This window comes from Ursus arctos, unplaced genomic scaffold (assembly GCF_023065955.2).
Source record: "Ursus arctos isolate Adak ecotype North America unplaced genomic scaffold, UrsArc2.0 scaffold_1, whole genome shotgun sequence".
NCBI lineage: Eukaryota > Metazoa > Chordata > Mammalia > Carnivora > Ursidae > Ursus > Ursus arctos.
The window spans coordinates 40,072,448-40,097,832 of record NW_026622763.1 but is presented as its reverse complement, the minus strand read 5'-3'; the positions used below and the strand labels follow the sequence as shown (position 1 = coordinate 40,097,832).

General features: G+C 42.1%; 1 protein-coding gene across 1 annotated transcript; it reads right to left on the bottom strand.

Moving 5' to 3' along the window:
• Positions 1-17: 17 nt before the first annotated feature.
• DAPL1 (death associated protein like 1) lies at positions 18-19,577 on the bottom strand. Its single transcript, XM_026492740.3, has 4 exons — positions 19,475-19,577; positions 10,787-10,874; positions 8,197-8,257; positions 18-284 (listed from the first exon to the last, which is right to left on the bottom strand). The coding sequence occupies exons 1-4, from the start codon at positions 19,530-19,532 to the stop codon at positions 168-170; spliced, it is 324 nt and encodes a 107-aa protein (XP_026348525.1). The 5' UTR covers positions 19,533-19,577; the 3' UTR covers positions 18-167.
• Positions 19,578-25,385: the final 5,808 nt, after the last annotated feature.

Genomic DNA, 25,385 nt, shown 5'->3' with positions numbered 1-25,385 from the left:
TTTATGAATTTGGATGCTTTATTATCTAAAGTCAGAAGAGAAGATACAAAAAGCTGTTTTATCAACCAAGCAAATGCACTAGGCCTATGGAAAATTTTGGTCCTTTTCACTAAGCTGTCAGATGCACGCGGGGCAATTGGCCAGATAGCTGTGTTTTACGTTCCAGCTTAACATTTTCGAGGCTGCTGAATAATGTAGATCCGTTTCAGTGGAGTGACCTTCTCCAGGGCAGGTCTGGGTTTCTGATGTGCCATGTGCATTACTGCTGGAAATTTATGGCTGAGCTAAAGGTGAGGAGGAAAGAAAAAAGAAGCGCATTGGATCTTTTTGGTCATGAAGTATTGGAGTAGCAGAGAGCAATGCAGTTGGTCAGGGGAACTTCACAGTTCTGGTTACTTCTCTCATACGTCTTTTTCCCATACGAGCTCCAGCTCTGGGCTCACACGTGTATGCATTCACCTGGGTTTCTCTCATTAGCTTGTTACCGATTTTGAAAACTATAAACTATATTATATACAAGATAATGTACAGAATATACATAAGCATTTATATGTAGGTTTTGACATGACATTTTTAAAGGTAGAAATGTTTAATTATATCTCATCCGTCCTCCAAGATTAGCAAGCGTTCTGGTGCATAGATGGATCACTACATGCTAAGGAAGCTGAAGGGGACACCAGAGAAGCTCCCGCAGGGGAGGAACACCTCCATTGTCAAAAGATCAGAAATAAGGAACTTGGGAAAGAAGTTGGGGAGAGTTAGGGTCAGTATGTTGAAGCGTGTGAAACGGCTGTTCGTGTAGGTAAAAACCGGTCCCGTACTGGCGATTTTATATGGTTCGATCTCAACAGCCTCATAAAAAGAAAGCTGAGGCGTGATTAGTAGCTGCAGGTAACAAAAGCTCTTATTAGTCATCGCATGGAAGCTGCCTGAGAGGAAAAGGGCTCAAGCGGCCTTCAATGAACACAGACTGAGACTCTTGACAATAAGAGGAATTTCATAGGGAACTGAGAGACCTTATGGGATTCACACTAAGGACAGCTTCAGACAGAAAAGATGCCCTATGCTGTAAGCAATTCAGATGTTGTTTTCCTAGGAGGAGAATTGGGACCCAGTGACATTTGGGTCCATTCCAGTACTTGGTTTCTAAGCTGGTCGATACAACAGAAAGACACCTAAGGACACCTCCCTTAGCCAGCAAGGAAAGGACGCCTCAGCTCCCGAGGAATTTACCTTATCACTGTAGAACTCAGATGCCCTTCCCTGACACTCAAGTTAAATAAAGGGGGAGATAAACTGCGCATGACCCCAAGCATCACACTGTTGACGGTTTGTTTGGGCTCTTCTAAGCCAGAGAAAACACAGGTGCCTTACATCTCTTGTCAAATGTTCCTGAGCCCTGGGCACACAGCGTTCCCTTTCATGTGCAACTTGACTCCAGAAAGTCCTTTCTTCTTGGTCTTAAACAATTAAACACACTGGAACAGTACACACTGAAGTGTTAACAGTGGTTATCTCTGAGGAATTATGGGCAATTCCCCATCTTCTTCTTTACTTTGCCTGTCAGTATTTTTCTAAAAATTTTTCTTTTACAATGAGCAGACAAGTAATATCATAAAGAAACCCAAGGATGGTCTCTGCTGGCGTTCTAGCAGGAAGGAAGAAACATAATCGAGGTATTGGTCACAAATGTTGCTTTAGAATCTAAAAAAAGAGCCAGTGACTTTTTTTTTTTTTTGTCAGATCAATTATCATTGGGCCACAGGACATTTTATAGTGTGGGAAGGGCAGAGTGTTTTGTTTTTCTTTTAACATTAGAACCAAAAGGAAACTTAGGAGGCCACTGACTTCAGCAGTTTTCTTTCAGACTGGGTGTCTTTAGTGTCAACTAAAACAGATGGATTATTTCAGGTTGGCTCTAAACCACATACAGGAGATTACAGGTGGGAGGAACGCCCTGCCAGGTTACTTCAAGTCAAGCACAAGGTGAAGGGGGTGAGAAAGGAAACAACAAGCAATTCTGACATAACAGAAATGCGGGCAAGTAGCCAAGGCGAGACAGGGCAAGACGACGAGTCGACACTGAGGAGACAAAGCCTCAGAGTTGCCTGTTGCTCTGAAGGCGTGACAGTGACCATGGAGGGGGTGGGAAAGGGGGGCGGGGAGGCACCGGCTCATGACCTGACCATCTCTAGGCTTATCTCCACACTTCAGAGGCTGCAATATATATATATATCCCTTAAAAAATTGTGAAATCCACATGACAAAATTTACCATTTCAGCCATTTTTAAGTGTACAGTCTGGCAGCATAAATCCATTTACATTGCTGTGCAACCATCTCTACCGTTCATCTCCAGAATGTTTTCTTCACAACAAACTGAAGCTCTGTATCCTTTAAACAGTAGCTCCTCACTCCCTCCTCCCATCTTCCAGCCTCTGGCAACCACATTCTACCTTCTGTCTCTATGAATGCTGACTGTCCAGGTACCTCACATAAGTGGACTCAGGCGGGATTTGTCCTTTTGTGTCTGGCTTCTTTCGTTTAGCATCATGTCTTCAAGGCTTCCCCATGTCGTAATATGTGTCAGAATTCCCTTCCTTTTTAAGGCTGAATAATATCCCTCTGTGTCTATACCGCATTTTGTTTATCCGTTCATACGGATATGTGATGATGATATGAGGATGGATATTTCGGCTGCTTCTACCTTTTGACTCTTGTGAATGATGCTGCTATAAACACTAGAAACATCTGTTCAAATCCCTGCTTTTGATTCTTTTGGGTGTATACTCAGAAGGGGAATTGCTGGATCATAGAATTCTATGCTTAATTTTTTGAGGAACTGCCATATTGTTTTTTATAGCGGCTGTACCATTTTACATTCCTATCAGTAATGCACAAGGGTTAGGGGTTACATTTTTACTAAGGCATTTAACAGAGGTCCTAAAAGTTCTGCTCAACTGTTTTTCAGGAGGGGACTAGCTGCAGATCAGAATGAATGCGAGGCTGTCCCTGGGGCCTGCTGGCCATCTGTGAACTGATCTGGGAAAGTGTAAGGGAAAAAAAATTAACAGGATTGAGAAGGAAGTGAAAATAATTCTGGCAAAGATAACAGGCATAGGGAAACTGCCCATAATTATTAAATTACAAATGTACAGGTTTTAGGGAGTCTGTAGCAGGGCTTCCAGCAACTCTTGAATATAGAACAAGAGAATCAAGTTCTCTTTCTCATATGCTCTAGTCCCTCAATGGGGAACACCCCAATGTAGAAGGACTTGGGGGTTGTGGGTGGAGAGTCTATAAGGAGTGTTCCATCAGAACTGAAACTGTCAGTATAATGGTCGACCTTGAAATGCCCTAATTCTTTGCTGTAGATTTTGTATCAATGGTGATAGGAAAATTGTATTTTCAAGCTGGAACCAGAAATAAGTAGGAATAGTTTTCTAGAGTACAACCTCCAACCAGCTGTGTCTCAGGCTGGCATCCGAACTTTGGGGAAGCTTTGGATTTTTCATCATTAGTCTTTATAAAATGACAGGGTTTGTAAAAAGAAAGGTGTTTCTTGTCTGATTCATTAGGATAAGAGAATCTCGGGTAACCCCATAAGAGAAAGAATTCAAGGCCAGTGCATGTGTAAGGATTTCTATCTTGCTGTGACGCCATCACATAAGGGGCAACACATTGAACTTGAAAAGCAGATCAATGGAAACTCCCACATGGAGAATCTATCTTCATCTTGGGTAGCTGTGACCTCAGAACCTACAGTTTTCGTTTCAGAGAATAAGCAAAAGAAGTAAAATAAAAGTCTTTATGATTGGAGCTGTGAAAGAAATTCTAGATGCAAGAAAATCAGTGGCAGGTTTTGTTTTAGAGCCTGAAGTTAGGTAGTATTCACAGACCGGCAGCTCTTCCATTCATCTTTCCAGGGTGTTGACTTCCAACTTGAATGTTGGCACTTAGATTTCCACACCCCGTTAAGCAAAATGCTTAAAACAAAACATTCAGTTTGAGTCAATGAAATTCAAGGATACTCCTACGGTGCTGTTCATCTACAGAACAAGAGAAACCTTTTTAGATTTGCAGATGCCTTTGATAGTTTCCGCTAGCTCAGGATCCCATTTCACACACAGCTCACTAACTCTGCCAGTGGTGACACATTTGGCAACTTGAAAAGTGGCCCCAACTTTAACTAGGCTTCAACAGTCCACCCCCTCCACACCATAACACAACCTTGTTACTAATGCTTCAACTGGATACTTCCGTGTTTAGAGTAGCTTTACGATTACTGCCAAATTTAACTTCCGTAACTGTCTAAAGAATTGTATTTGGCAGTACCATCCTCTCTCACTCCCTGCCTTAAAAAAAAAAAAAAAAAAGTTTAAATGAACGACCATAAATCTCAGAGGAGCTACATTCTAAAAGGTCAAACAAACTTCAAGGAGTTGATGAAACTTGGTCTGAGACCGGTTCTCCCAGATTTTCAGCCAAGAGAGTTTTGGGGTGACATAAGCCCTTTTCTGCAGGAATACCAGGTTATATGGCCTGTCACCAGGCAACATGAATTCTCTCATTAAGTAGGGCTGGGAGAGGCAGGAAGGGCTGACTGGAGGGTTAAGGAGGGAAGGAGAAAGGTAGTGGGGAGAGAGAGAGTTCTGTGTGCAGGGAGGAGTTGGGGGAAATAGTCGGCGGGGGGGGGTGGGGTGGGGGGTGTGTGGATTTCAGGCTGCTTCCCACTTAGATTCATACAATTACAAGCTTTGGGGGATTGTTTTTCAATCTCCCAAATCTCAAACCCTAGGTTGATTTTAAAGTACGGAACCCAGAGATGAGTAACATATGGATAGAAATGTCTCGCCATGTTTAAGTGGTTCATGAGATCCTATGAATAGGACTGTCCTCTTATTGCCTTAGGCTCTTTTAGAGAGAGACAGAGCGCACACATGTGCGTGAGGGTGGGGGCAGGGGGAGAGGAAGAGAGGGAGTCCCAAGCAGGCTCCATGCTCAGCACAGAGGTGAAACAGGTCTTGGTCTCACAACCCTGAGGTCATGACCTGAGCTGAAATCAAGAGTTGGACGCTTAACCCACTGAACCACCCAGGCACCCCGCTGCCTTAGATTCTTAAGTTCTTGCCTTGGTATGAGAATTAACATGGGTTCTTGGAACCAGACATAATTCTAGCTGAGGGCATGAATGTTACTAAATGCAGAGGATGTGACCCTCATTTCTGTTACTGTATTTCTTCTGGCCAATTGTATATCGTTAGGTCTTCATGACAATATATATTGTGGGAGAATGGTAATGCTGGTGAAAATCTATCAGCAGATATCTATATTTACATTTCTCTATCTTTTATATATCTTAATTTTTTGGTATGAGGCAATATAGTTTATGCATTTTTTTCATTTAAAAATTAAGGTATAATTTATCTACAGTAAAATATACCCTTTTTGTGTACAGTCCTATGAGTTTTCACAAGTACATACAGTCTGTGACCAAAATCAAGAGACAGAATCCTCATCCCCCAAATTCCCTCCTGTCCCTTTGCGGTCAACCCCTCCTCTCACCCCCAGCTCCTGACAACCACTGATCTCAACAGATTTATTTTTTTTTAAAGGCATTGGTCTTTCCATCCCAAGTTGATCTTTACAATAAAATCTTAGAGGCTCCTGGGTAGCCTCCTGAGAGATTGAGCCCTAGCTTAGTATGGAATCTGCTTAAGAGTCTCTCTCTCTCCTTCTGCACCTCCTTCCGCACCTCCTTCCTTCCCTCCCACCCTGTGCGCGCTCTCTGTCTCTTAAAAAAATCTCATTATGATTCAGGTTGAACTATAGATTCAGGGAGGATTTTTCTTAGTGGTAAGAAAACACATGGATCCCACCAATTATCATATTCAAGATAGTCATACATGGTGATCTTGGGACTTGATTTTTGTTGTTGGGCTCTTAGCCTTTGCCTGGGATTCTGAGTGATGTCCTATGGAACACCCACCTGGGAATAGAAGCTATGAAGGCTAATTGCATCTGGCTCTGCTAAGTACTCTGTGTACATTATAGAACTTCGTTTCATTCTCACAACATTTCTGTGAAGTGGATACTATTAACCACGTTCCCATTTGCAGATGAGGAAACAGAGGCATAGAAAAGGGAAGAAATCTCAGTGACAGAGCCAGCAGGAGATACATCTGATGTCTGACGTCAGCCCTGTTCTACCCAGTAAACTATGCCATCCTACATAAAAACTACAGTCCTAAGTGTTAAAATTGTTTTTTTTAAAAAATAGGTACAGCTGCTGTTAAAAACATGTGTAACAACACACCATCTCAATGTTTTCTTGTGGTTTACAAATACAACTTGTTGTTGTTGTTGATTTTTCTTTTAATCTGTGAAATAAGGAGGTGATATTTTTAACTGAAAGGAAAAGAACTCCTGTATGTCAAGACATAAGCATATATGTCTATAAAAAACAATATAGACTCTAGCGCTGTAACTAACGTATAGCATAACCGACCTCTACTGACCACTCTCTTTAAACATCTTATTTTGGGTTCACATATATTCTAGAGGAATGTGTCTAATCCCTCCAGCTCCATTCACGACTGTGCACAGCGTGTGGCCCCCGCGGAAGAAGCGTTTGGCGGGCAGCTGCGAGAGGACGTGGAGGCAGCAGCCGGCCGCCTGTGTTGCTCTGGCACGTTCATCCGGGCCCTTCTTCTACAGCCAGGAAGGCAAAGAGTTCTTTATGGCCTCACCTCAAATCTATTTGTGGGAGAACCAAGCCCCCCACATTAGACGGCTTTGTAGCTGTAGCCTGTAATCAAGATCCTGCCTTGTGCTGGGACGCCTGGCTGGCTCAGTCAGTAGGCATGCGACTCTTGATCTCAAGGTTGTGCGTTTGAGCCGCGTGTTGGGCATGGAGAGGACTTAAAAAAAAAAAAAGATCTACCTGGTACCATCTGCCTTGTTACATCCCATGGACTTCAGACGCACCTGCTTATTTTGCCGCCATAAAACCAGTGCTACTAACCAGAGTGCAAACAGGTTACCCTGTGCCAGGCACTGTTTGTTCAAGAGCTTCATGTGTACAAACTCATTCACTCCACACAACAACCCTGTGAAGTATATACTCTTCCTTGTCTCCATTTTTAAAAAAGTAGGCTCCATGCTGGGCATGGAGCCCAACACAGGGCTTGAACTCATGACCCTGAGATCAAGACCCGAGCTGAGATCAAGAGTCAGACACTTGACCGACTGAGCCACCCAGGCACCCTTCCTTATCCCCATTTTACAAATAACTTCTCTAAGGCACGGTACTCTTAATTTGCTCAAGGTCATACCGATAGTAAGTGGAGAAGCCACTACCAAATGGAGGCCCCTAGAGGTCTAGCTGCTCCGTTTCTGCTCCCATCTTTTCCAGACCCCTGACGTCAGCAGTTGACAGCTAGACTTCTATAAATTATGCACAGTCCTGTCCCTTCAATTAACGTGACAGTGGCAGAAAGAATGGTTATTCTTTGCTTTCAATGCAAACTATCTGCCCCCTAGAAGTAGAATAAGGACCCTCACTTAGTTTACCTACAAAATTTAAAAACAGACTAGTAAATCTAAAGCCAAACTGATGTCTATCTGGTAAGAGTTTTCTGGGTTTCTAGAGCTACTTAGAAGAAATACAAGATATAGAAATAAAAATAGCAACGGCCAAGCATCCTCATAAGCAGATTTTACTGGATAAACCCAGCCAGTACCTTGTGTTCCCCCAGCCCTAACCTGTGCAACCCTCCACCACCCACCCTCACCTCAAATCAAATATTGCCTTGTGGGTACGCAGCGGTGGGGAGGCAGGCCCCACACTGCTGAATTCCCAATACACAGGCTGCTTTTTTATAAAAACATGCCAGTTGTTTCTGAGAAATATTTGGGATGGCAAAGTACAACTCTGTCAGTTTGGTGTCATGATTCTTGCCTTGTTTTCTATCTTACTTTTGAAATGATTTATTAAATAGACACCAGGAATTTGGGAGAAACAGCTTTTCTCACCAAAACCTCTTTGTGTTCCTTGGACTGAGAGCAGATTCACGGCAAATCTCTGAGCTGGATAAAAGCTCAGTGCTCAGTGCTCGTTCACCCGTGCGAGCTGACGTGCTGGATAAATACTGACTGGGGGTGTCCTGGGAGGGGCCTCCCCCGCGCCCCGCCTCACCTTCTCCAGTGTGTCGTTCAGGGCATCCAGCGCCTGGAGTTTGGCAACACTTGCGATGGGACTGTGGAGAGGAAACAAAATCTCATATAGGACCGGAAACTCTTCCTACTAAGGAGCCTAAAAGGTTGATGCAAGGGACTATCTACTTGGCCTGTAAGCTTTTACTCGGCTTGGCAGCATCTAGAAGAAAAAAGATTCTGCTTTTGTGTGCCCGTGTGCTACAAAAATCTTTGTAAGCCAAATTATTATTACTGGTGTATTTTTATTTTATCTTTTCATTGGAGTACGCAGCTTGGTGACTATTCACAACTAATCAAACCAGCTGCCCCCAAGGCTAACCACTACCCTGACTTGGAGCCCCGCAGACTAGTTTTGACTGTTTCTGTACTTCATAAAATGAATCACATAGCGTGGACTCTTTGGTGTCTAGCTTCTTTTTCTCAGGCCAATTTATTTTGTAGGAGAGCGTCAATCAGGGCTGAGCCCACTGTACAATTTCTTGATGGAAACTTTGCACTTGGCTTTTTTTTTTTTTTCCTGGATGGTTGGCATTGGTGAGTAGAAGTTATTAGGAAATGGACATAGATTGATGATACTTAGAAATTTATTTTCTCTGCTACATTTTGCAAAAGCCATTCTCCAAGAAGATGTAAGGAGGAATGTTTGTCCATGAAAGTGAGGCCCTCCTATCTCTGCACGCCCTCCCGGCTGAAGCAGAGGCATGTCCACAGGGGCGGTAAATCGAGGGTGGAGCTAGTGAAGCTTCAGCTTCAGGGCCTCCCTCAGCACCGGCTCCTTCCCCGTCAGGCTGGTTCCCAGCCCTTTCATATCTGTGATGTTTTACTCTTTCTCTTTAAAGTGGCCCCCAAATCCTAGACACATCAGGCCCCACCTACCTATAACTGTTGCTGGGGAATAGGGCAGGAGAGTGGGGGGCTATTTCTTGCTGACTATGTTCTGCAGTGGTCCCGTTCTCATTTTTAAAAAATACTTTATTTATTTATTTGAGAGAGAGAGAATGAGAGCGAGAGAGAGAGCATGGGGGGAGGGGCAGAGGGAGAAGCAGACTCTCTGCTGAGCAGGAAGCCGGATGTGGAACTCGATCCTGGGTCTCCAGGATCATGACCTGAGCAGAAGGCTGTCGCTTAACCCACTGAGCCACCCAGGCGACCCCCCCCACTCTCATTTTTTAATGACTATTAGACAACAATTGAGTTTTTAAAGAGGGTTCCGATTTCCACTTTACTATTCTCTGGTCAACTCTCCCCATAGTGTTTGGCTGACGTCAGAATTCATAGTTAAGTCCCCATTTCCTGCGGTGCAGAGAAACGAATGACTTGTCCACTGGCTGCCAAATGCATATCATTTCAAAGCTATGACTTTGTAGTTCCCGAGCCCCCCGCCCAGGCATGCTAACCAGGGTCACCATAAACAGGGCTTGGGCTTGATCAGGTTTTAGTAACAGAATAAAACCAGCTTGCAATTCAACAACAGTCTGGTGTCATTTCAAGCGCTGTCTCTATTCTAAGAACTGTCGCAGAGGCTGGGTCAGAAGATAAATGATATGTGACCCCTGCCCGTTGAGGATATATAGGCTTGGCTTTCATTATGTGACAGTTATTTTCTGATAGCAGAAGAAACAAAAACTAACTGGTAATGGTGCAAATGAGCGTTTCCTTTTAAAGTGGAACAAATCCTCGGAAAATTCCCTTCCCAGAAACTGGGAAGAAAACTTTAAAAGTGATTGTGATAGAATTTTATATGAAAGAGCCAGAGAAATTTCATAGTCTATTTCCCTCTGCATTCCCTTTCTGAGATTTCTATTAAACTTCTTAAGGATGCATCCCTGAACGTCCTCTAATTGACTCTGTTTGAATCACTCTTCAACTCATCTGTGGAAACCATGTTGAAATTGTCTCTGAAGCGCCCCCATTACCTGCTTGGAGGAGCCAGTTTTGCATGTTTCTTTCTTTTTGAACAGTTATTTTCCTTAACCACAATCCAGTGTGCACCTGCCCAGCCCACAGCTCTCTGCTGAGCTCAGGGAATGGTGCCTTTTGTCAAGGTTACAGCGGAAGGAGCAGGGAGAAACCAACTTCAGTGTCTCTATGCCATCTGGCTATGCCAAATAGAGTGGCCATTATTTTCTAAATAATTGAGCGATGGTTTTAAACCAAAACAAAAAAACCCCACATTTATGTTTAATTCAGAAGATTTGCTACAGCGGAAAGCATATTATGAAAACAGGGCCAGTCGAGGGACACTATTTTAAAGGCTAATGTGAAAGTAGGATCAAGGAACTCGAGTCAGGTTTGGATGCACTCAGGATCTTGCTTTTTAAGTACACGGCAGCTCGGCTGGCTGCAGAGAGGAGGAGGATGTGGGTAGTGAGGGGGCCCAGAGAGAGTCTTCTAGAAGGTAGCCAGCCACCTGTCACCTGAATGTGTCTTTCATCTTTAGCCCCCTGTCACCACCCCTTAGCTGGCTTCCTCTAACCCTGCTCAGCAAAGACCCAGGGAGCCTTGGTTTGTCCTAAAACATGGGGAGGCCTCTGACTTCTGGAAGCAGACTCACAGAAGAAATTAAGTACCTTGTTTTCTCTAATCCTGTTTTTCTGCTATGTCTCTCCAGGACGCCGATTTCTTGTTTTTTGGAAATTCGCATTCCTCCAGCCTTTACTATAAACAAAGAAGCATCAACACAGGAGCTGTGGTTAGACTAGAAAGAGTAGGCTTGCTTTTGTTATTCAAGGTATGAATTTGGATTTGAAAAGAATTTTAGAACTTACTTTTTGAAGATCTAAACTTTATTTAAAACAACAAACTAAAACGTGGCCTTGAACTGAATAGAAGAAAAAAAAATATTGTGTCATGCAGACAAGGTGGGGAAGGGGAGAAAGGCTGAGGTCTGCTTCTTTATGTTCAGAGAGCAGGAACTAGGGCTAAAAAAAGCAGCAGAGGTTACACCTTTGGTTTGGGGAGGAGAAGAGCAACATACTCCCTTAGGCATTTCACTGAAAAACATTTTTTCTTGTTATCAAACCAATTACGCTCTTTATGATAGCAACAGACAATTACAATGTGACCCTCTTGTTTTCCCACAAGATTAAAGTTTGTGCAAGGCTTGCATTTTTTTTTTTTCAACTAAAGCATTCAAAGGCACAGATTCTGAAAGATGAGCCAAAAGTCAGGGCATGCGGTGGTCACAGGCATTTAATTCAAGAGAGACGCCTCTGATCCCACCAGAATCCCACCTTCCATCCCAGACCCCAAACCTCCGGACGTTGGCCAAGCTCAGATGTTCTAATGAGTAATTAAACTACATTAATAATCCTGCCATTCAGGAGATCAATTAGTGTTAATTAGGCTACAGATGACCTAACAGCAATTCCAGTGTTTAACAATGTCAGATGAAATCAACTTTTGAAAAAGAACAACCCATTTCAGATTGCAAGTCAAAGCAAATACTTCTTTCTGTTCCCAGGAAATTTGCACATCTAAAATCTGACAAGCTCAAATGAGAAAAAGCTAAATGGACATTGATTTGTTTGTTAATTCTTTTTATGGAAATGTCAAATAGGCAAATTCTGACACTAGCTCCAATAAAGTGAAAAGTAAGAAAACATACTCTATTTCTCAATGCGCTTATGAATTTGACTTTATCACTGTTCTTTAAAAAGTATTACATATTTTATTGGTTTTGTGGAACATGCATAAGGCACATAATTCAAAAAGCATGAAAGGGTCTGCAGTCTGCCTCCCACCGTTATTTCCAGCCCCTAGTTCATCTCCCTAGATACTGCTAACGTTAGACGCCGCCCATGTGTTTATCCACAGATATTCCACATACCACTCTTGTTTAAATGGCAGCATAAGATACACATTGTTCCACATCTTGTTTGTTTATATTTTTAATTCAATCATAAATTTTGGAGTAAATTCCTTATTTATCCATATATAAAGTGTCGATCTTTTTCACATCTGCTTTAAAATTTCATTATGTAAACATTCTGTATTTACTTAACCAATTCCCAAATGTTGGACATTTCAGATGTTTCTAATTCATTGATGTCACAAACAATGCTGCAACAAATATCCTTCTATATGCATAATTTTGCACAAGTGCAAGTATACCCATGGGATAAATTCCTACGAGTGATCTTGTTAGTTCTTAAGGGTATGTGCATTTGGAATTTTGTTACGTCTTGCCAAATTGCCTTTCCCAGAGGCTGTACCAATTACAACCTCACGAACAATGATGACACTGATTGTTTCCCCCTACTTTTGGCAACAATGTGAGCTGGAAAATGTTTGGTTTTGTCGACCAAGAAGTTAAAAAAAGAAAGATAACTTGTTTTAATTTGCATTTCTTCTATTCTACTAAATGTTGAGTTTGTTTCTGTTTTAGAAGCCATTTCAATTTTCTTTTTATGAACTGCTCAATTTTTTTGTCCATTTTTTCTATTTCACTTCTACGCTGTTCTATTAATCTCTGTCCATTTACATGCCATTGCAACTCGATTTTAATGAATGTAGCAGTATATATATATATTTATATATTTTATATATATTTATATATATTTATTTTTATATATAGTATATATATATTTATTAAAGAATAGTTGACACACAGTGATTGTAGCATTACATTGCAATATTTGATAGAGGTTTTTTTTTTTTTTTTTTTGCTATGTTTCCTTTGCAGAATTTTACTAGTTATTCTAACTTATTTTTCCATATGAACTTTAAAATCAGTTTGTCAATTCTTTCCCAAAAGTCCTGCTGGTATTTTTTTAATGGTCTTGCTTTAAATTTATAGATTTTTTTTTAAAGGGAAAATTCATATGTTTATATTCCTGGTGACTCTCTATTTAAGAACATGGTATGCTTTTCCATTGTGTACATCTTCTTTTGGGTCCCTCAGTAACTGGTTCGCATAAATCTTACACATTTATTGTTAGGTTTATTCCTTAAGCATTTTATCTTGGTTGCGGCTGTTGTTATTGTAAATGGGGTCAATTCCTCAATTATAACTCTGACAGATTGTCGTTCTTATATCACTGATTTTATAACCAGACCTTATTGAGTTCTTATTGTTTGTAATAGTTTTTTTTGTTGTTGTTGATTCCCTTGGGTTTTTCAGGTAAAAAAAAATTATATAACCTTTAAAGAATAATAGTACTACTCTCTGTAGAATAATGTTAAATAGTTGTGATGGTTGACATCTTCTTATACTAATTTCTAAGAGATTGCTTTTAGCATTTTCCCATTACTTAGGTAGATACACACATACACAAATATATTTTATGTATTTATATATTTTTTCATATCAAGGAAATATTCTTCTATTACTTTTTCATTGGTCTTCAAAATTACAAATGCCTTTTTAGCATCCATGGTTTTTGTCCTTCATGTGGTTACTTGTATTAACAGATATTAATCTACAAAGATAGATTAATGGATATCTTACTATCAAACCATTCTTGCATTCATGGAATAAACTCCACTTGGTCATTTTCAATCACCAAGTTGTTTTTTTCATTGACTATAAAAGCTTCTCATTAGAATTTGGTAATATTAGATGCAGTCTAGGAAAAGAATGCTATTTTTACACATGGTCTGCTTTAAATTCATACACACAGAGAGAGAGACACACACATTATATGAGAAAGAGGCATACAAAGTAATCAGCAATAGAAATCAAATGATGAGAAAGCATCTTCTGAACAGCCATGGAATGTAGATGGGAAATACACCAAGGGATGGCTTTCCCAGGAAGACTGAGGAGGGTGTGCCTCTGTGTGAGGGGTGGTGGTGTTCACAACACCGCTGTCTCTCTTCCCCTGAGAGGAGCCAAACAGGAGGTCTAGCGCTTGGGCCTTCAGTACCCCTCCCAACTGTGTTTTTTTTTTCCTCTTTGTGACAGGTGCTTTTGAAAGACAGAGTGCTGTAATTATTTTCTTATTAATATTCCTTGTGTTTTCCCTGATGCTATTATTTCTATGTATTTTCTTCTACCTGGACTGATTATTATCACCAACTATAGAAGCAAACTTGTTAATAGTTAAAATAAGCAATAGTTAAAAATGAGATGTCCCTTGAAATTTTGAGTTCTATGCTACTGATTTACAAAGATCTTGACAACTTACAGAAGTCAAGAGGAGAGGGTCCAGTGTGAGGAAGGGAGCCATGTCACGGGAGGAACTAAGGAGTCTGGAAAGATCACTTCTGAAGAAGATAGACTCAAGAGAACATAGGTGCCATCTTCAAAGATCTGAGGGGCTATCATGTGGAAGAGGAATGGTTTCCTGGTGAGGACTTTTTTTTTTTTTTTGTAAGTAGGCTCCAGGTGTGGAGTCCCATGTGGGGCTCAAACTCACCACCCTGAGATCAAGACCTTGAGATCAAGACCTGAGCTGAGATCATGAGTCAAATGCTTAACAGGCTGAGCCACCCCAGTGCCCCTCCTGGTGAGGAAATTTTATGTAGGGTCAGAGAGCTCTACCTCTACTGAGCTCTGGGACCCTGAGCAAGATACTTAAACCCCTCTAAGACTCAGTTTCTGTATCTTTCAATAATACTAATCGTTCAGGTTGCTCTAGATAATAGAGGTGATGCGAGCACCTGGTTCATGGTAAATGTTATTACTCATATTTATTTGATGTTGTTCCAGGGGAGAGACTGAAGACCAAAGGATGAATGTTCCAGAAGGCAGAGCCTGGCTACTAGCCTGGCTAGTTTGTGTTGTTCAAAGAAAAGCAAGCTGCCTAGTATAATAGTAAGTTCCTTGGCTCTCAGTGTGTTAAAGAAAAGAAGTCCACCTGCCATGAACTTCTCAGGAGGATTTGGGGGAATTTGCCGGAAGTTGAACTAGGTGATCTTTATCATTAAATCTTTGCCTCCAAAATAAAATCACTTTCTTCCCTTTGGGAAGAATATACGGCACTTACCAGAGAAGTAAATGCCAAAAGAAATTTAAGAATGCATTCTTAAGAATGTTCTTAGGAACAACAAAACAGAGACATTTGAGGGGAAATTAAAATTCCTCCCAGAAGATTCCTACTTTCATCCAGGAGTCTTTGAATCCTCTCTGTGATGGGGCTCTATGCTCTAACTCAGTGATTTAGGAAGCATAACCAAACCACACACACCTTGGATTTCCAGAGCACGGCTCTTGTACCAAACTTGTTCTGGTAGGTAATCTGCTTGGTCAGCCATGTACAGTAGAAAGATACAGAAGATAATATCCCCATACTCTACATGGATAGACTAAGATATAGATTAAGGCTCACACTACTTGGGGTGACTGAACCAGATGGAACCAGTTGTGGGAGGGTCATCCTCAAAGCTCTGCTGGGAACACTAGTCACACTGGTCTCCCAGAATCGAGATAAACCATTGTAAATAAATATTTACAATCCAACTCAATCAGATACTTGCCCGTGTTCTATAGCCCAGATAGGTCCGACTCATAACACTTAAAATTTCACCGTATCTAACCTAGTTTACTTAAAGTTGTAATAATTTACACAATTCCATGTTTGGGACTATATTGCCTTTTGAATTTCTGTAGAAGGACCAATCGGAATGGAGCAAGGTAAAATATGAACTGATTTAACATTTTAACAGTTCTTTGAGTACAAACACAGAAGATAAGACTTTAAGCAAAATGAACTAGAGATTAAAAAAAATGTAGAAGAGAGAGATGCCCTTCTGGATAGTTTCATTAGAAAATCTAAATTTATGCAAGGAAAATGAACTTTTGTTTTCCTATCTCTGAGTAATCATTATACTCTCATGGTTGCTTTTGTAGTTTATAACTTTGCAAAAATAGGTCCTTGAGTTTAGGATGCTATATGATAATTTTCCAGTTAAGATTTTCCAGGCAACAGTTTTTGGTAGAGGATAGTCAAGGTAAAGAAAGACACATCTGTCTACAAAACAAGCTTTTTTCCTGCACTAATCGGTGGACAATGGATGGGAAAAAGCTGAATAATACAAAGGTTTGTGCACACTCTGCCTTGTGATGGAGCTGTTATATTTGAAGATTTTAACTAAAAGGTTAGATGTTCGCAAAACATTCACTTTGCACTTACAGTCAGTTTGTCAGCCCATTTTAAGATGTCAATCAAGACCCAAAAGGAAAGTCAGGAAAAGGTGGTGAAGTAAAGACAGAGGGCTCTACAGCAGGGGAGCTTTGGCATGAGGCCCACTTTATTTTCAGATCTCAGCCCCACTGCCCCCCCCCCCCCAGCTGTGTGGCTTTGGTCAAGTCCCTCAACCTTGCTGACTTTTTGTTTGCTCCTTTGTGAAACAAGGATGATGGCACATTGCTGGTCTACAGGGCTGTTGCTGTGTCTAGGAAAGCAGCTGTTCTTGCAGACATCCAAACCTCTGTCCCTGTGATGTCTGGGGGAGTGGGTCTCATAACCTCTCCTTGAGCCCCACAGATCAACCCCCATACGTTGACTTGAGAAGACTGGAGTTGAGAGAAGGAAGCCTTTGGTGTTTGTTCTATTTTGAATGATCCTGTCCCTTATGTAGCTATGGTTTCCCCCTCATTTTCTCTATTAGATTCACACCTCGGCATGTCTCCAAACTTCCCTCTCTCCTTAGTGAGCCAGAAAACTGATTCTCTCTGGGGGTTCCACAGTGACCCCTCCGATGGCTCTGATTCATTTGACTTAAACTAAATTACAACATGCAAGAAATACAGAAAAACTCAGGAACTCCTGTTCCTCGTGTACTTGGCTTCCTCCTATTACCTTCCACTCACCCATTTTTGGCCGTTCATGTCATGGGGTTCTTCTAAACCTGAGAGCGAGGCAAATCAAAAAAGCAGAAAATCCAAAGCTAAGCTGACTAGCGCCTAGACCATCTCACGTTTAATGTAGTCTTGTTTTCCAGCACAAATGGATAACCAGGGCTAACCAAACTGAGATGTGTATTATATTAATATACATGAAAGAAACACGGCTAAGCACTCCACACGTAGGTGGGAAAGAGTTACAGCTGGTTGATTTCTGAGAGGCCTCATTTTTAACTATGAGGAGGCAGGCACATGCATCTTGTCCATTTCCTTCCGTTCCCTTCCGTTCTGACTGCTGTGGTCGGGCCTCGCGCAGCCCTTGAACATCAGGACGTCTTGCGATCTATCGGGGACGATCAGTCCTTCTGCCAGCTGTGTGTGTCACTAGGCCTGCATTTTAAGGGGACTAACAGTCATGTGCCAGGTGCGTTACATGGGTTTTCTCCTTTAACTGCCATAACAACCTTATAACGTCGATGCTATTTATTAGCCGCTGCTTTAAACATGAGGACTCTGAGGCCAGAGGTGTGGAATGAAGGCAGAGGTTAAGCCGAGCTCTGCCCGATTCCAAAGGTGGTGTCAGACCCTTCCCGCCATATGACACCTGCTGCCCACTTTAAGTGATCTCTATAGTGCTTACAAAAATCAGGTGAAGATTTAGTGGTGTTTTGGCAATGAATTATTTTTGTTCCATAAATAAAATTTTGCACCACAGCAAACTGGTTCAGACTTAAAATCTGTAGCAAGACAAGCTGAAGGATGTGGTTCTTTGTTCCCTTGCTCTCAGCGGGGAGGCAAAAGTCTGCCTTCATCTTCATTCTAATTATCCCAAACCTCTTATCTGTAGTGTCACAGTTCATAATAATTAATTGTCATGCCAGAGGCATTGTGACATGCTTGATGGAGTCATGGTGTGCTATGTACACAGAGTAATTAGCAATCATTAGTGGTGGGACAGAAAGTTCCTGGTGGTTTCATTCAAACTTTCTTTGGTTAAGTTTATCTCTGTGTTCTTTGTGCATTAATGTAATTTAGCAAATCAGGGTTTAGCTTATCCCTTTCATGAAGGATTGGGCTGGAAGCGGCGGGAAGAGATTGTGTTATTTTTTCTTTTTTTCTCTCTGAAATGAGTGTCTCTTCTAATAATTTATATGTATAGTTCCTGACCATTAGTTAGCATCATTAACTTTATTGTATTTCATTATTTTTTTAGAGAGGTGGGGAGGGCAGAGGGAAAGAGAGAATCCCAAGCTGGCTCCACACCCAGCGCAGAGCCTGATGTGGGGCTCGATCTCAAAACCCTGAGATCAAGACTTGAGCCGAAATCAAGAGTGCGACGCTCAACCGACGGAGCCACCCAGGTGCCCCAGCATCATTAACTTTAAATATAGATAATGTTAACTAAATCCAATGACAAATATAAAATGTCAGGAGTCTGCCCCCAGGAAAGCAGGGCACGGTGCCTAGAACTTGAGGCTCAGAATTAGTAGTAAAATTTGGACTCTATTCAGGTGGGTGGTCCACCAGAACACCATCGAAACTCTGTGTCAGTTTTTGAAGCTTTCCGAAGGTTATACCTGCCAGCATCCTCTGCAGCAAAGATGACTGAAATAACCTTGGCTTAGAGGTGCCAAAGCATTATGCCAATAAGTAAATTACGTCAATGGAGAAAGGCAAGAACAAAGTGGTCGAGATTTTGAGATGTTTCTCAAAAGAAGAAAGGCAGTTGAAAGAACCCAAAACTGGCTAAAAATAGTCCTGCACTCCCCAGCCAATCTATATGAACATATGGTTAAGTACAATAAAACTAATTTCCACATTTCAGAGAGCATAAGTTGAAAAAAGAGAGTGAGAGAAAACTGTGGCTACTTTGCAAAACACCTTGATTGCTACCTTTCCCAGTCAGCCCCCTCCAGTGCTTGGGTCCGTATTCAAAAATGCTCCTTGGCTTGATGACAAGGCAGACTACATTCTTGATAACACTGCCCAACCCCAAAGCCTGAGGAGAGAGAGAAAAATTAAGTTGCTGTCCTCTGTGTGGAAGCTGGTTTGCCTGGGTACAAAGTCAGATGAAGCCACAGTCATCTTGGGGTGACTGAGTCTTAGAGCTGGCCCCTCTTGGGAAGAAGGTTGCCATGGCAATAAGTCACCTTCCTGGGGATGTGTCGCAGCTAACCTACAGCCCCGGAGGGAAGGTCCAACCTTAGCGATCCCTTTTCACGAGCACTGAATCCCTTAGACCTTCATCTATAATGAGGTTTTAATTCAACTGGGGCTTGACAATCCTCAGGTGGTTTCTACACAAGCCCAGAGAGTTCTAAGACGCAGGAGGAAATCAGGTCGTGTGAAGTTAAAGCAACAACGGGACGTTGAGAAGCTGGGCTCCGTTGTTGGGGTGCCCCTGCTGCAGGCACCGATGGAGAGAGGAGACCAGGCTCTCTGCAGGGCAGAGGGCAGGTGGGTGGCCTACCTGCAGGAGGGTGCCCCCCTTTGAGCGGGGAGAGCAGGACTTGCACTTCATTTGCCATAGCGCGTGCCAGTGCCGGTGCCAAGGCCGGGAGGGCGCTGGGGAGGCCGTGAGCCAGCTGCTGGTGCCCCACCGCCGCCTGGCTTTATATGGGCAGGGGGCGGGGCCCCTTCAGGGCATTGCTGAGCAGCAACAGGGCTTGTCACCTAGCCTTCTGGGAACCCACATCTCCTTGGCAAGTTCTCTCTTAGAAGAAAACTTTCTCCTTGTTCCCTTTATCTCAGAAAGCAAGGCAGATGGCTGAGGGGACTCCTATTTTCTTTCGCCAGAGCAAGGGGAGAAGATGAAGTTCAGCGGAATCCTTTTTCTTTCTAACTATTCATCCATCACGTATATATGGGCACCTACAATGTGACAGCCACGACAAGGAGGTCAAGATTTTTGTTTCAAGACATCTGTAGTCTTGCTGAAGAGACAGAAAACAAAGCACCATGTCTTTGCCCAGCCTTTGCAATTGTAAGCATTCATTCTAAGAAAAGAACTGGGGATGTGCACAGAGACTTCTGTACAAGGATGGCAGTCAGGCATTTCTCTTTCTTTTCTTTATTTTTTAGGATTGATTGGTATCAATATCAACATCCCAAAATAGAGAGGGACAGTTAAGATATGGCCATGGGAGGGGCGCCTGGGTGGCTCAGTTGTTAAGCGTCTGCCTTCGGCTCAGGGCGTGATACCGGCGTTCTGGGATCGAGCCCCACTCAGGCTCCTCCGCTAGGAGCCTGCTTCTTCCTCTCCCACTCCCCCTGCTTGTGTTCCCTCTCTCGCTGGCTGTCTCTCTCTCTGTCGAATGAATATATAAAATCTTTAAAAAAAAAAAAAATAAGAGACCGTCATGGGAACACTATGTACACATTACATATCATATTCTCAGATAATATTTAATGATGTGAAACCTTTCATGATCAGATAGTGAAAAAGTAGGCTAGAAGCCAATGGATGCCAATTTTGTTAAAAAGAAAAAGTCCAAATTTAAGCTTTATTGTGTCTCCAGTGTGGACCAAAGTTGAACATATGGCAGTTACTAAGAAATATTTCTTTATTCTTCAATACAATTAAAAACTTTTGCTCCTCAAAAAAACAAAAAACAAAACCTTCTGCTCTTCAGAACGTATTGTTAAGGAAATGAAGACCAGCCACAAACTGAGGGGAAAATCAAAAATGTGTAGAACACATTTCTGGTAAGTACTGGCATCTAGAATACATGAAGAAACAACTCAGTAATAAGAAAACAAACAGCCCAATTTTTAAAAAATGGGCAAAAGATTAAAATGAAAACTTCACAAAGTAGAGATATCGACAACAAATAAGTACATAAAAAGATGTTCAACATCATTAATCATTAGGAAAGTGCAAATTTAAACCACAATGAAATATACTACATATGTATCAGAATGGCCCAAACAAACAAACAAAAAAAAAAAAAGGAAAATACAGCATCCTGATGAAGATGTGGGGCAACTGAAACTCTCATCCATGGCTGGTGGGACTGCAAATTGGTCAAGCCACTTTGGAAGTTGGTATGACAGTTTCTTGTAAAATTTCTCATAACATTAATCACACACTTACTGCATGTCTAACAATCCAATTTCTAGGAATTTTCCAAAGAGAAATGAAAACACATGTATGCACAAAAATCTATGTATGAATATTTTAACAGCTCTATTTGAAATGGACAAAAGCTGGAAACAGTCCATCAGTTGTAGAATAGACAGATTGTACATATCCATACAACAACATTACTCAGCAAGGGGCGCCTGGGTGGCTCAGTTGGTTAAGTGTCTGACTCTTGGTTTCAGCTCAGGTCATGATCTCAGGGTCATGAGATTGAGACCCATGTTGGGCTCCACACTGAGCATGGAGCCTGCTTAAGATTCTCTCTCTCTCTCTCTCTCTCTGCCCTTCCCCACCCCTTGTGATCTCTCTCTCTCTCTCTCTCTCAAAATAAAAAAAATTACTCAGCAATAACAAATAGATATTTACATGCAACAACATGAGTGATTCTCAAAAGCATTATGCTAAATGAAAGAAGCAAGACTTAAAAAGCCACTTACTGTACAACTCTATTTTTATGACATTCGTGAAAAGTCAAAACTACAGGACAAGAAATCAGATTTGATTGCCAGAGGAGGGGGTGGGGAGAGTGGTTTAACCACAGAGGGGAAGGAGGGGACTTTTGAAGCTGTTAGAAATGTTCAAGAGATTGTGGTACTGATCACATTCATCACCCATCATCCACATCTCATATAAAAGTGGTGAATTTTACTGTATGCAAATTATATCCCAGTAAACAATAAAAATATCTATTTGTTAAATAAATGAATGAAAATATCCTAAAACGTTAAGAGTGGTTGTCTATAGGTGGGACTATAATGTGATGATTTTTATTATCTTCTGTATCACTTTTATTTATTTAAGATTTTATTTTATTTTTAAGTATGCTCCACACCCAGCATGGAGCCCAATGGAGGGATTGAACTCACGGCCCTGAGATCAAGACCTGAACTGAGATCAAGAGTCAGATACTTAGCTGATTGAGCACTCAGGCGCCTGTTTCTGTATTACTTATAAAATCAGTAAAAATAAATAAAAACTTTTTTTGGGGAAAAGGGTATTAAAGTGTTGTGACCAAGGTAGGTGCATGCTGTGGGAGAGCCAAGAAAAGGGATTATCTGTATCATCTAGCAAACATTTTGTGAGTGCCTTCCCTGTGGAGCTCTGGACTAGAAGCTGGGGTGTAAGAGGTGACAAAACCCCACCCAGCTTTCAGAGAATCTCAGTCTCATGGGGGATGTAGAAGATGAGATGAGAAGAAGGCTAAGAGGATTCCTTCTGTGGCTGACAACAGAAATGTCTGTGACGATGGAAATGTTCTGTATCTGCTCAGACCACTAGGGTAGCTACCAGCCACATTTGATTTGGGCACTTGCAATGTGGCTGGTACAACGTAGAAATCAAATTTTCAATTTGATGGAAATTAAACAATTACATGATTTAAATTAAAATTTAAATATTGATATAAATAGCTACATGTGGCTTGTGGCTATTGTATTGGATGGGATGGGTCTATAGCATAAAACCTAGATGTGTGGGGGCGCCTGGGTGGCTCAGTCATTAAGTGTCTGCCTTCAGCTCAGGTCATGATCCCAGGACCCTGGGATCGAGCCCCACATCGGGCTCCTTGCTCCGCTGGGAGCCTGCTTCTTCCTCTTCCACTCCCCCTGCTTATGTTCCCTCACTCGCTGGCTGTCTCTCTCTCTCTCTCTGTCAAATAAATAAATAAAATCTTAAAACAAAAACAAAAACAAACAAAAAACCTAGATGTGTGAGTTTGTTGCTCAGAACTCACTGGCTGGCCCCGATTTCTGCAAGGTCCAGGAAGGCATCCAAGGGCAGCCACCCCTTAGGAGAGGCCGCACGGAGGGCAGCCCGACTGGATCAGAATAAAATGCATGTCTGGGCAAGGAAGGCTTCTTCTGAGCAAATGCTTGTTTTACCATGAAGTTATGTGAAGTAGAATTCCTTTCACGAGCAAGGCCTTCGACAGTGGGCGTGTGCTGTGACCTTCTGGGGCGTGAGTTAATAGACAACATTTTCATTATGCAAACCATTGTTCTCACAGCCCCGAATAAAAACCCTTAGAATTTGTGCCCTTGAAATCTGAGTAGGACCACTGCGATCTGAGGTAACAGGAGTGATGATGTCTAGGAGGTGATGGCGAAGGAGGGGTAACCAAGGCAATGTGAAGGGAGTAAGTAGAGTCCACAGGGCCTCCCCTCTCTCTTCTATCCATCCCAACCCGACTTATTTCCCATGAGCCTCACAGATGAATACGTAGTGTGTTAACTTTTGTTTTGTTTCCTTCTACCCCAAATGGAAAATATCTACAAATTATTAACAGGACTGTAAATGGGCTTTTGTAAAGGAGTGGCATAACCTACAAAGAGACAACTGACCTGTTTTACTGTGGAAACATGAGAAGAGGGGACAAGTGAAAATGAGGCCCATGTGTTTTTCCTTCCTCTTCCAGCATGTTCCTCCTCATTCTGCTACCATGTCTGCTTTCCACAGGAACAGGAGGTCTGGAGGCCCAAATCTGACTCCCTTGGTGCAGGTGCACCACCATGGGGCAGCCCCCTTGGGGTGGTGGGGTCCTTCCTTGCTCGAGCTTATGGAAGTCATTAAAAGTCCAGGCCTATTTTGCAGGCTGTGAGGTGAGGATAGCCTGGATTCTTTGAGGGTGAACTAGAGCCTTCAGCAGGATGAAAGTCTCATCCAAAAAAAGGCAACATGTTATTACCCTTTAAATAGGCTTATAAACCTCATTTTAAGAGGGATATTGGTCTAGTTAACCGTAATTCGAGAGTAGTTCTGCTAGGACCAAAGTATTTGAAATTGTGCTTAGTAATGCTAACAGCCTAGTAAAATGTCTTCTCATGACGGTGGAGTTGCCAGATAGCTTTTTGTCTTTTAAGTGAAAGGACAATATAACATTAAAGACATTAATAATATTTTAAAATTATGCAACACTTTCATCGTAGTACTTTCTTCTTTTAATTTGCGTGCAGGGGGCCATTATTAGCTTCTTCCTACGATCACAGGTTTGCAGTGTGACTTTCGTTTTTATATTTTGCTTTTTTTCTATTTTTTAAAGATTTTATTTATGTATTTATTTATTTGAGAGAGAGTGAGCGAAAGAGAACATGAACAGGGGCAGGAGCAGGGGCAGAGGAAGAAGCAGACTCCCCGCTGAGCAGGCAGCCTGCCGTGGATCCCAGGACCCTGGGATCATGATCTAAGCTGAAGGCAGACGCTTAAACGACTGAGACACCTAGGTGCCCCTTGCTTTTTTTCTCTTAACATTAGTTACATACAGTATTTAATGCCCAGTTTTGAAAGTCTGAGAAATATATGTCATGTTGTGATCAGCAAGAAAGCTAACCTGGAAGGGCCTGACTCTCATGTCGGGGGGGGGGTGGTTTAGAGGGAAGCCCCCTTCAAGGGGCCCTGTCCGCTGCTTTGTAAGATGCTTCTAAGCTTTTGGTGACTGTCCGGGTTCACCAGCTTCCTCAGTTTGTTTTTAAGATGTAGTAGACCCTCCCCTCCTGTCTTTCTCCAAAACACAGGGATTTTCCTTTCCTCCAGGGACTTTCTTTTTTTGAGAGAGAGAGAAAGAGAGAGAGAGAATGTACAGGAGGCAGGGGGAGGTGCAGAGGGAGATAGAGAGAGAGAATCTTAAGGAGACTCCATGCTCCATGTGGAGCCCCACTCGGGGCTCGATCTCACGACTCTCAGCAGAAATCTAGAGTTGGATGCTGACTGAGCCACCCAGGTGCCCCAAATTCCTGGTATTCTTTAGCAGCAAACTTGTGCTGTCTTCTCTATTTGCCAGACCCGAAACAAAGAATCCATTACTAATTCAGAAGCATATGTAGGGATCTTTCCTCGGAGTTATCATGCAGGCAGACACCTTTGCAGAGAGGGGACCCCAGCAACAAAACAAGTCTGGAGTCTCTGTGTAGGATGGCATCTAAGCATAGCTTTGCTGTTAGTTGATCTTGATAACAAGGTAAACAGGGAAGAGCGTACTTTCTCTTGCCTTGGGCCTTGGAGGCTTAGGGGTGGGTGTTAGAGCAAAGAGACAAAGAGTCTTCATTAGGAGACAGTAATAGTCACTTGTTTCTAGAAGTTCACTTGAGAAGATGAGTGAAAACACCAACTTCTGCATACCCCTACCTTCCCCACCTCCTACAAAGTAAAAATGTATTTACCCCATTTTACAGGTGGGCAAAGGCCATAAAAGGAGATAAAGAGAGGCAAATGTGTTGTTACACATTATAAATGGCAGAGAAATGAT